Genomic DNA, 11253 nt, shown 5'->3' with positions numbered 1-11253 from the left:
CCATTATGCAAGAAAAGACAGACTTTTATGTGACAAGTCCACCTCAAGAGACCTGCTGTCCTGGCTGTCCTGGTATCATCTCCTCCGTCATTCTCTCCCCATCGCACCAGACCAGCGCTTAGTTGGTCTTGGCGATTTCGACACCACCGGTAGCACCTGGAATTGGATGTTAGTAAATGCCTCACAAGCAGTTCGCGGGCAGGAGTTACGTACCAAGTGCCTTCTTGATGTCACCGTAGATGGCAAACTGACCAGCAGTCAGGGTACCAACCATGAAAAGACGAGCACCGATACCACCGAATGAACCACGGAGACCAAGCTCCTTGGCGATCTTGATCAAACGGGAGGTGGTTCCCTCTCCAGGAAGACCCTTGGTCTTGTTAATCCTGGAGAGCATGGTGTCGGCTGGCTGGGAGATGATGGCGGCGGCGAAACCGGCAATGATACCAGAGCCCAAGTTGTAGACAGTCTGCATTCCGTTGGAGGTCTTGCTCTTGTCGACGACGGAGTAGACGGCCTCGTTGACCTTCTCGAAGACGGCAAACTTGGCCATGGTGTAGGGAACCCTATGTCATGTTAGTCTGTGCTGCGTGTTCATCCAGACAAGATTGCCACGTACTGCTTGAACAGGATAGGTCCGAAACCAGAGTAGAAGGCGCCGACACCCTCGTTCTTCAGGATCTTGGAGAATCCACCAACGAGGCCGTTGGCAAAGGTTGGGTCACCAACGAGACGGATACGGGTAGCCTCGAGAGGGCAGAGGGCGACATCGGCGAAGAACTCGGCAACGGCAGCAGAGGCGAGGTAGACGGCGGTGCGGTTGTTGGCGGCAGTCTCGTAACCGACGAGGTTGATGGACTGCTGCTTGAAGAACTCGTAACCTCCAAACTTGAAGGCACCCTGGAGGAAGTAACCGGCAGCGGTAGGGCCGAAACCGGTCCAGACGGCGCCCACACCCTCATTGGCAATGGTCTTCTTGAAGCCACCGATCAGACCGGTGTTGTATGTGACGGGGTCGAGCTGTATCCTGGTCTTGACGCTGTTGCACATGTTAGCTTGGCATTCTGTCGTCATTTTTGACATCTGTCAACCGTCGCAAAACGTGTGCGATACGGCCAATTGACGCCTCTCAATGGCATTGCAGCGCGGGACAACGTACACATCGACGGGTGTGAGGGCTCCGTGGGTGACGGAGCAGCAGACGGCACCGGCGAAAGCGAATCGCGCGTACAGGTCAAGGCCAGTGGGCGCGGTAGGGTCAGCGGCCGCGAGCTTAGCCTTTGCGGCATCGACCTTGCTGGAGCCGGTGGCGGTGGGAGGGGGGTTGGTGGCCATTTCGCTGGTGTGGATGAGAAGCGAAGCAAGTGGAGTGGAGAGGTTTGGAGGGTGAAGCTGGACAGACGGAGATTACGAGCCCGCGATAGTTGGTGAGAAGTTTTGTGCTTGGCGTTGGACCCGTTCTTTCCCGACTGTAATCCGGATACCCGCCCTGCCGCAAATCCTCCATTCACGTCACCGCGATTTGGGCGTGCCCATCGGCTTCTGCCAATCCCGCCGCCCGAATTCCTTTGCCCATATTCCTTTTTGAGGGGGCCGCAAAATTGCGCTTTATTTTAACATCACCCAGGCGAGGCTGCTGGCGCTCAAGAGCCCATACTGTACGAAGACTGGAGGTTGCTTTCTCAAATTCATCCGAATCACATGTCGCTAGCCCTCAACAACCGGATTTAAGATCCTTATATCCGGCGCACCATCAGTCCTCGTCGTCTTCGCTTCTCTCGGCAGACACATCTTCACCTTCTGTCCCGCTGGTAGCACTCAACTCCTGATTACGATTGATTGAGCAGGCCAATCCCGTCAAGTCGTCGTGTTTCGTTGTCGCAGCCGCCAGCAATTCACTCATCGATTCCTCCATCAGCTCCAAGTGCACGAGCATCTGCGTCGCGACTAGATGCGTGTTCAACATACCTTCCAGCGTCTCCTCCATTATCCTCGCCGTAACCGGATCGCTCAGTCGTGCCGTCATTATGCGTTCTCTCTCGACTTCATCGCGATCTTTGAGGTCAGCGCCAGCGAGCTTTACCGTCCAAGATAGAACAAGATTGTGAGTCGTCTTCATATCTCGAGCTTTATCTGCAGTTGCTTCCAGAACGGCCTCCAAATTCAGAAAGTGCTCTCCAAGCTTGTCTCTCAGGGCACTATAGTCGTCTGCCTGAGTACATTTGGCCAAGATGTCCTCCCAGGGCGGAGAATATCCGTCTGGATCATCCTCCCTTTCAGCGCGTGGCTGCGCTGATCGGAGCACAGCTAACTTCAACAACTCGTCAATTCCGGCCTTTCTCAATCCGTTCCTTGCGTGTTGGATTCTAGTCATCAACTTCTGCCGTGTTCTTTCTGCCAATCTTTTGTTGGAAACTCTCCATTTGGTCCTGCAACGCCTTACTTCATCCTGATTGTCATCTTGCTCCGCTTCCTCTTTTTGGCTTTGATACGAACGCCTCTGCTTCTCACGATTAAAGCGGTTCTTAAGTTGTTCCTGTCCATTCAATGCCTTGAAGATGAGGTACACGCAATCGTCTTTGTTTGCAACCTCAAATTCATGTTGTCTAACGTGGGCCAATATGATGACAAGCATGTCAAACGGGTTCTGATTCTTAAAGTCTCTGGTCTCCGGCCGATATGCGTGGATGGCTCTCAGTAGACGCCGTCGAGAAGGTTCCAGAATGCCATTTTGGCCAGTCTCGTCATTTTGGTTGCTATTCGTGTCGTCACTTACAATCGCCATAACCTTGTCAACAGCTTCTATTCTCTCCACCAAAGCAGCGATAAAGGCCTGGCGATCCGCGAGATCGGCATTGTAGCTGTCAGCAATGCGCTTGTTCCAAGCGAGCAGTACCCTCAAGATATCAGCTTCTGACTCTTCAGCTTCTGGTGCTAGTGGCTCCGAGCGTAATGGGGCAAGCAGATCTTTGAATATTCTATCATGTGGGCCGTTTCCAGCCTTGATGCGCTCGAGGATTGTGGTATCCACGCGTAGCTCATCGGCGTGTAGTTCCGCTGTTATTTCTCGGTAGCGGTCCCAACTCGAGTCCTCGTCAGCATCCAAAAATGACCCATGTTCTTCCCGACATAGCTCATCAAGTCTGGCTAGAACATCTTCGAGCTCGGTGTCTTGCACCGGAAGTTCTTCGTCAAAGTGATTCGGCAAGAGTGCTGCCCCCTCCCTTTCCCAAGTAAAGTTCTCATCCAAGTGTTCCTCTTCGAAGTCATCAATAGTGTTTTGATTGGTCTGATGCGAACGTTCTCGCAAGCGCAAACTCGCTAAGGCCTTTGACCCACGCGAAGTTCTCGCACTGATTGTTGGTGTTTTTGTACCGCGGATGAGTTCATCATACGCCTCCTGGCGGTCTAGCATTTTGATAGGGATGATATTTCTTGGGGTCTCGCTTGCACAATACCATGGTTGCGGACTAGATATTGAGACTTTGAAAGTCACATTCGCTATATTCAATGCGATATGGATGTAGAATATGGGGGTATTGAAGAACTGTGCTTTTACTTGAGAGCACAGTAGTAATTTCTTGGGTCGCAACCGCGGATCAGAAATGCCGTGTTACCAAGTTCTGTTGGACTGGCAAACTCCAGTAATTTTGGTGTTCTACACCGAGCATGGATCAACCAAAGAATGACTGAGTTCCATCCACGGTCCATGATAGAGGTATAGTATATCAGCGAATGTCGCCATGTTCATTTCTTCATCTCAAACCGAGCTCTTCACATTAAAGTTCACATTACAGTTCACGTTACAATTCACACAGCTTCTTCGCAGCACGGCACTTGTCACAAAGCTTTCACAATACCTTTCACGCAGCTCTTCACAACACCTTTCACAAACCACCACCCAAAGCTGCTTCAGCTGATACTACAATGGCTCTTGCCCTCCTAGTCCGAGCTCACTTCAAAGCCACACGGCCAAGGCAGCCAAGAAAAATACCCAACGAGTTTGAACTCACTACCTTGCCATCGGAAACGCATATAGTACCAATGCCGTTCCCGGCCGCTCACCCTTCACGTGCAACCTCAACAACATCGTCCTCGGCCTCCTCGACGGTCTCGACCAACACCGATTCAGCATACTCGGTAGTGGCTCACTGTAAATCGAACTCTGCCAGCTCGACAAGCTCGAGGTCCACATCATCAGCATCAATGGACTCTGTCTCACCCCTTTCGATCACATCTGCGTCAGCTGTGGTTTATAAATCAACACCAAAGATCAAGAGCATGGACGTGGGATCTAGAAGCAACAATCTCGAAGTACGCAACGTTTTCTTACCACGTACACTCGTTTTGCGACCTCTGGAATACTCCGTGCTCGATTTGGCAGCCATGATCCCAGAGTTGAGGTTGGATCTGATTGCATCCACGGCCATAGCGTTGCCTGAGACGCCGATGCTGCAACCGTTGAGTGATGGAGATGCGTTGAAGGAGATTCCTGTTTTGGATTTGGATGGTTAGAAGCACATTTGCTTCGACGGTCGGCTCGCCAGATTGGAGTTGGTTTGATTTGTCTGTTATGTGCTACATGCGGTACTTCAACGTATATCCTCCATAGAGTATAGTAGAACGAATATAAAAGTATTGGTACCAAGTCTTCCCATCGCGTGCGTTTGTACTGCGGTATACCACATATCTCCAGGGCTTACACCGGCTCGTATGAACCCAACCATAGAATCTTCCGAACCACATGGCCAAATTTACCTAGCCTGCTGTTCCGACATTTTCCACTCACTTTTGTTCTCACCATTCCCATCATCACCCCCACTACCTCTCAGCATGCTTCTAGAGAAACTCGTGCGATTTAGTCGTCTCTTCAAACACCTCACCAGATGCCTGTCTATCGATGCATGTATCAAGCATCTGTATGAGTACGGTTTCCGGTTTCTGGGCGGATTCCAGTTATTCGTAGTCCTTCAGAGTGGGCTTGATGCCCGTAGAAACATGATAGTAGTCTTGCAGATGCATCATATCACCGAGACTGTCAATAATTAGAAACTTTCAATCACTGAGAAGCATGGCCAAACATTGAGTCGCGATCTAGTAAGTGATGTCATTGGTAGATGATGTAGCCGGATTTTTTCCGGCTACTATAGTCTAAGAATATGATGTTTTTGATACAAATCCACTTGAAGACGCCCAACCGTTCATCCCCAGTCGGTGGAAAATTTTACCCCAGCCCTTGGGGAATATCATGCAAGTAAGGTATCGCACAAATTCTGACCTTCATCAGCCCCACAGGTCTCCCGTTGAACGCCAGCGCTGATAATACAAAAATACAAAGCCTAAGCCCGTACTCCCGAAGGAGGCAATGATTTGTTGACCTCGGGCTTCATGTCCTTTTCCGTGTTCTTGAGACGCGCTAGGATGACGGTAAGCGTCTTCTTTTCTCTTCCATCGTTATCTAGCACGTGAATTAGATCACGGAGCTGGATCCCAGCTCCCGTCTCGGTTTGCTCGATTGCGTCGCCAAACTTGCGCTTCCTGCCCAGGAGAGCCTTTTCAGGCGCTTGGACTGCAGGTGTCGCGGTGCCACTACCACCTGCTGCAGCTGCTGGTCGTGGTGTCGAGGTACCCGACGCTGGACCGCCGCCTCCACCAGTCATCCAAGAGTATTTCTTTTTCTTGCCGCCAAGCGCCATACTGGCAGTTTCGTTGGCTTTGCCAAACACAACAACATCTGACTGACTTTGCTTCTTTGCGAATGCCAGGGCCTTCTTTGTGACGGGTTCTGGTAGGGGTATGGGAACAGCTGGCGTATCTGCAGAGGAAGCCGAGGCACCTGCTTGACGCTTTGCACGCTTGCGAAGCCGCTCCTGCTCCCACTTGTAATAATCCTCAGCGCGCTTTGTGAGTGCTTGAGCAACGTGATTGACGTTCTGGTATGTTCGCTGGGGGGTTGGCGGTGCTTCGCTGGGAGGCGTTGGCAGTCGTCCTGCATTAGGAACACCTAAGCCAGTTAGCAACCACATGAAACGAGACCACTTGAGACATACCCTTGCTGGCTGTCGCTGTAGGGCTGACAGCGCTGTCCGAAGCCTCCCATGGCGTCTTCAGGACGTTGACTGGTGGAACCATCTTCTCCTGTGCATTCTCTCCTACAATGGCAAGGTCAAGCATCTGGGGCGGAATGATGCCGTGAGAGGTGTTCTGCCGGCCTTGGCACAAAGCGAAAGAGTCTTCGACCACGGTACGTATGCGCTCCTCGGTAGCCAGGGAAATCAGTGTCAGAATCTCAACAAGCGGCGCGTTCTGGTTTAGTAGACTGGCAGCCTCCAGGCCTACAATTTGCTCGCCATTAGCACCAGTTTGAGTAGTACGTGTGATTTCTTGCTGGCCTTTGTCTGGAATCTTATCAAACAGACCGTCCACATTTATCTGAATACCGTGCTCATACCCACGCTTTGCGATGCGATGCCTGAGCACACTCGCTTGCAGGAAGGGATCGTTGAGTGGCTGTTGGGCAGACTCGTTCAGAATCCTGGCGGCTTGTTCGTGTTTTCTGATGAATTCGGCCTCGTGCTGCTCCTTGGTCATTTCCTGACTGAGCGGACCGGTCCCCTGGAACGCGCCATGGCTTGACTGCTGGCTCCAGTTGTTGAAGCTGGCGTGCGGTGATGCTGTAGACCCTGATGCCTGCGAGTTGAAACTTCTGTAATTGTGCAGCAAGTTGTCCTCTTCGGCGCGCAGGTCGATACCAGACCCGGTAAGAACGTCGCTGATGTTGTTGACGTCCAGATCGCGCGCATTCGCCTTTTCCAGTTCTGAGCTGTCTCCAGTCTTGCTATACGGGACCTTGGGTGGCGGCATAGAGCCCTGGAGCGCTGGCTGTTGTTGTGCATTCGGATGCTGGTACGGCTGGGGCTGGTGGAATGGCGGAGGCTGCATGGCGGCAGGCGATGTGGGCAGTGAGTGGTAGCCAGGCGTCTGCGGAGATGCGGTATACGGCGAGGGGGGAAAAGAGGGAGCGCCAGGCATGCCGAAAGGTGACTGGTATGGCGCAGGTGAGGGCGGATTCGGGGAGAGGCGCTGGCGTTTATTGGGGGGGATGCCGCTTCCCATGGTTGGGGACAAGGCGGTGGGTGACTGCTGGTAATGCTGGGGCGAGAAGGCGCGCTGCTGTTGGTGGTGGTTCAGGTTCTGCGTTTGCACGGGCGGCGGGGGCTGCTGGCCCGGAGGCGGATACTGGTTGTAGTTTGGGTAGGCCATGATGGGCAGCTCGTCCCCAGCGGGGAGTTGCGCAGGTGATGGCGATTTATCGGCGCGTCATCCGGCGGCGGTGAATTTGGAGCTGACAGCGCTTGCTTTGGCACGTGATTTCCGGCAGCTGCGATGGGTCGAGTCTGTGGGCGCGTGGGTAGTGTTCATGTCGCGGTCGATGGCGCGGAAGTTGAATCTGGAGTGACGAGCACGGACTGGGTCTTGGCAGTCGCGCGCCAGACAAAGACAGCCGCAATGGTCGTCCATCGTGCACTCCACCCTCACTCGGTGCTGCTGCACACACACTCTCTCGCCCTCGCATTGCCCAACCGAGGCGTAGGATACTCCGGCGATAGTAATTCACGACTAACCAGATAGGACCAATCGCTGCTCGTAGCTGCTTTACGCGTTCTTCGTCAGATCCCATTCACGCACCCGATAGCTTCACCTCCGTCACCTGTACAACGCGTATTAGACCGCCACACCTCAACCCGCGCAATCATGGCGTCGAAGAGAAAGGCAACGGCCATGGCGCCCGAAGACGAAGACCCAATAGATCCGTCCGACGAGCTCATGTTCCTCTGCTTAGGAGGCGGCAATGAGGTCGGCCGGTCGTGTCATATCATCCAGTACAAGGGCAAGACAGTCATGGTGCGCACACAGAACTTGAATACTCTACGGCGACCATGCTAATGCCGAACAGCTTGATGCCGGTATGCATCCCGCACACGAAGGCTTGTCGGCCATGCCATTCTACGATGACTTCGATCTTAGCACTGTAGACGTGCTACTAATCTCACAGTATGTATACGCACGTCTTGCTTGCCATGGTAGTTGGGGTTCGGCGCATCACTGGAGTCGGACCATGAGCGCGCAAAGGGCACTCGCAGTTCAGCGACTTGTATATCACTATGAATGGAATATTATTTGCTTCCTCTCCGCTCGACTTCGATGATGTGCCCCTCCCTGGTTCCCACCACTGTATCTACCACCTTGGGCGCCTCTTTCTGACTCCTTCCTGAGTCTTCTGCCTGTCGAGTATGCTGACATCCGGCTAGTTTTCACGTCGACCATGCTGCTTCCTTGCCCTACGTGCTTGCGAAGACGAATTTCAAGGGTCGTGTGTTCATGACACATCCGACCAAAGCCATCTACAAATGGCTTATCCAAGACTCCGTCCGTGTCGGAAACATGTCGAGCAACTCCGAGACCAAGATCCAAATGTACACCGAGGCAGACCATCTCAACACCTATCCCATGATCGAGTCGATCGATTTCTACACTACACATACCGTCTCTGGTGTACGGATAACGCCATATCCTGCCGGTCACGTACTTGGAGCAGCCATGTTTCTGATGGAGATTGCAGGCCTGAAGATATTGTTCACTGGCGACTACTCGCGAGAGGACGACCGGCATTTAGTCTCCGCGTCGGTACCACCGGGCGTGAAGATTGATGTCCTTATTACCGAGTCAACGTTTGGTATCTCGATGCACACGCCACGTGTTGAGCGAGAAGCACAGCTCATGAAAGCTATTACCGACGTCCTCAATCGCGGCGGCCGAGCTCTTCTCCCAGTCTTCGCTCTGGGGCGAGCCCAGGAACTTCTTCTCATTCTGGACGAATACTGGAGCAAGCATCCAGAGGTCCAGAAGATACCCATCTACTACAACTCCAGCTTAGCACGCAAGTGTATGCAGGTCTACCAAACCTACGTCTCGGCCATGAACGACAACATCAAACGCCTCTTCGCCGAGCGCATGGCCGAGGCGGAAGCTGCTGGAGATACTGGACGACGCGGAGCCTGGGACTTCAAGTTCGTCCGTTCACTCAAAAGTCTTGAGCGTTTCGACGACCTGGGTGGCTGTGTCATGCTTGCTTCGCCAGGCATGATGCAGTCTGGAACATCGCGTGAGCTGCTTGAGCGATGGGCACCTGACCCAAGGAACGGTGTCATCATCACTGGTTACTCTGTTGAGGGCACAATGGCGAAGCAGATTGTCCACGAGCCAGATCAAATTCCCGCCATTATGACCCGTGCCAGTAACTCAGCACGGCGACCAGGTCAAAGAGAGAACGAGCAAACCATGATTCCCCGACGATGCACAGTCCAAGAGTACAGTTTCGCGGCACATGTCGACGGAAAAGAGAACATGGAGTTTGTGCAGGAAGTCGCTGCTCCTGTTGTTGTAAGTTCAGCTCACCGTTCATGCTCATGTAAAGGAGCTTGTATTCACCAAAGTCTAGATTCTCGTTCACGGTGAGAAGGGCAACATGACTCGTCTAAAGTCCAAACTTCTCTCCTTCAACGCTCAGAAGGCCGTCCCCACGAAAATATACTCGCCAGCCAACTGCGAGGAACTTCGCATTCCTTTCAAAACCGACAAGATTGCCAAGGTTGTCGGAAAGCTAGCCTCTATTGCTCCACCTCTGCCTCGTTCCCTGAGTCCCAACGGCGACGAGAGCGGAAGTGCTGGAGAAGACCAAGAGGGCGAGAAAGTGGATATGATTAGTGGAGTTCTTGTCCAAAATGACTTTAAGATTTCCCTCATGGCGCCTGAAGATCTAAAGGAATACGCGGGTCTAACGACAACAACCATTCTATGTCGTCAGCATCTCACTTTGTCAGCCGCTGGCATTGATCTAATACGATGGGCGCTCGAAGGAACTTTCGGCGCTATCAAAGAGAGCAGTCTCACCGACGCTGCCGTTGACGGCAAGATGAATGGCAACGGCACGACTCACAAGGAAGAAGCAGACGAAGAGGTCAGCCGAACAGAAACAAAGTTCACAGTAATGGACTGCGTGAACGTTCTAATCAAGAACGGAGGAAGAGTAGAAGTAGAATGGGAAGGCAACGTAATCAACGACGGTATCGCCGACGCCGTCCTCGCAGTTCTCTTCACCGTCGAATCTTCTCCAGCAGCTGTTCGGCGTAAGTCACTCCCTTCGTTCCCGCCTAGCACTCCGATCAGACCTCATGCTAACACACCTATCATCTAGAATCCTCAAAGCAACACTCTCACACCCATACATCTCCATCCAAAGAAGAAGAGCAAGACGAAATATCCACCACAAAGCTGGCCCATCGCTTCAAAAAGCCTCATCCTCACCGCGCAACGGACCCCTCTACCCGTCTTGCTCGCCTCTTCCTCTTCCTAGAAGCTCAATTCGGCGAAGAAGCAGTTCGGCCCATTACCCTCCCTCGCAACAGCACTACAACCGCTACTACAAACGGTACTCCAGCAGCCAACCCCGATTCGATGGATACCTCCACTCCGGACGATGAGAAAGCATCAGAACCCTTTAGCGTTGCTGCTCTCCCGCCTCCCATTGCACCAGACGACCAGTTGTCGGCAGAAGACAAAGCAGAGCTCAAGCGCCTACACAACCTAGGTATACCTGTTCCGGGTGTAGAGATCAAGTTTGACAAGTGGGTGGCGAAGGTTTGGCTAGAGGATTTGGATGTGGAATGTGCGAATAATGCGCTTAGGGCGAGGGTCAAGGCTGTGGTTGAGAGAGGGGTTGAGACGGTCAGTGGGTTATGGCGGTAGACAAATTTGGAGGAGGAAAAAGAAGCTGGCCTAGACAGTGTACGGATGGATTGCGGAAATATCGACTGAGCGAACTCTACTTCGGGATCCAAGATAGGGAACGGTCTTCTTCTGTATCTTGCGTTGAGTTGAAGAAGTCATGTGCTATGTCTACATGCGATGAAGAAACTTGAAGATAATATTATTGCTTTTACTTTCAAATTCTGTGTCCCTGTATCTGTGATGCGACGCTTGAATGCAAGCTTGGCACTGGGAGTCTGGGGGGTTCCTGCCTACAGAGAGAAGAGCGCGAGTCTACCGAGAGACGATCTGGATGCACTGTTCGAGGGAATGTGGAGACCCGAAATTGCTTACACTGCCCAAGCTCGGGAAGTTGAGCAAGTTAAATACCACACCGGAAAAGTCACATTGCAGGAACGGTACTCGGCTCAGCACCACCTTATC

At 52.6% G+C, this 11253-nt stretch overlaps 4 protein-coding genes across 4 annotated transcripts; 1 reads left to right on the top strand and 3 right to left on the bottom strand.

The window, feature by feature from the left end:
- Positions 1-118: 118 nt before the first annotated feature.
- ACET3X_001381 (uncharacterized protein) lies at positions 119-1335 on the bottom strand (the record flags this gene model as incomplete). Its single annotated transcript, XM_069446666.1, has 4 exons — positions 119-156; positions 235-566; positions 620-1039; positions 1160-1335. The coding sequence occupies 4 exons, from the start codon at positions 1333-1335 to the stop codon at positions 119-121; spliced, it is 966 nt and encodes a 321-aa protein (XP_069311623.1).
- Positions 1336-1753: 418 nt separating this feature from the next.
- Positions 1754-3415, bottom strand: ACET3X_001380 (uncharacterized protein; the record flags this gene model as incomplete). The annotated part of the gene is made up of 1 exon (XM_069446664.1): positions 1754-3415. The coding sequence occupies one exon, from the start codon at positions 3413-3415 to the stop codon at positions 1754-1756; it is 1662 nt and encodes a 553-aa protein (XP_069311622.1).
- A 1672-nt stretch (positions 3416-5087) lies between these two features.
- ACET3X_001379 (uncharacterized protein) lies at positions 5088-7263 on the bottom strand (the record flags this gene model as incomplete). Its single annotated transcript, XM_069446663.1, has 2 exons — positions 5088-6004; positions 6051-7263. The coding sequence occupies 2 exons, from the start codon at positions 7261-7263 to the stop codon at positions 5340-5342; spliced, it is 1878 nt and encodes a 625-aa protein (XP_069311621.1). The 3' UTR covers positions 5088-5339.
- A 288-nt stretch (positions 7264-7551) lies between these two features.
- Positions 7552-11164, top strand: ACET3X_001378 (uncharacterized protein). Its single transcript, XM_069446662.1, has 5 exons — positions 7552-7905; positions 7958-8055; positions 8313-9444; positions 9503-10190; positions 10259-11164. The coding sequence occupies exons 1-5, from the start codon at positions 7756-7758 to the stop codon at positions 10807-10809; spliced, it is 2619 nt and encodes an 872-aa protein (XP_069311620.1). The 5' UTR covers positions 7552-7755; the 3' UTR covers positions 10810-11164.
- Positions 11165-11253: the final 89 nt, after the last annotated feature.

Source organism: Alternaria dauci, chromosome 1 (assembly GCF_042100115.1).
Source record: "Alternaria dauci strain A2016 chromosome 1, whole genome shotgun sequence".
NCBI classification, from domain to species: Eukaryota; Fungi; Ascomycota; class Dothideomycetes; order Pleosporales; family Pleosporaceae; genus Alternaria; species Alternaria dauci.
Note: the sequence above shows the minus strand (reverse complement) of the source record. Positions and strands in the feature narration are given on the sequence as shown.

What these genes read in the sequence shown, in the direction of transcription:
- ACET3X_001378 (XM_069446662.1), top strand. Translation starts at nt 7,756, where the DNA reads ATGGCGTCGAAGAGAAAGGCAACGGCCATGGCGCCCGAAGACGAAGAC. An exon ending in GACGTGCTACTAATCTCACA is followed by an intron (nt 8,056 to 8,312) that starts GTATGTATACGC and finishes ACATCCGGCTAG; the next exon opens with TTTTCACGTCGACCATGCTG. An exon ending in TTCTCCAGCAGCTGTTCGGC is followed by an intron (nt 10,191 to 10,258) that starts GTAAGTCACTCC and finishes CCTATCATCTAG; the next exon opens with AATCCTCAAAGCAACACTCT.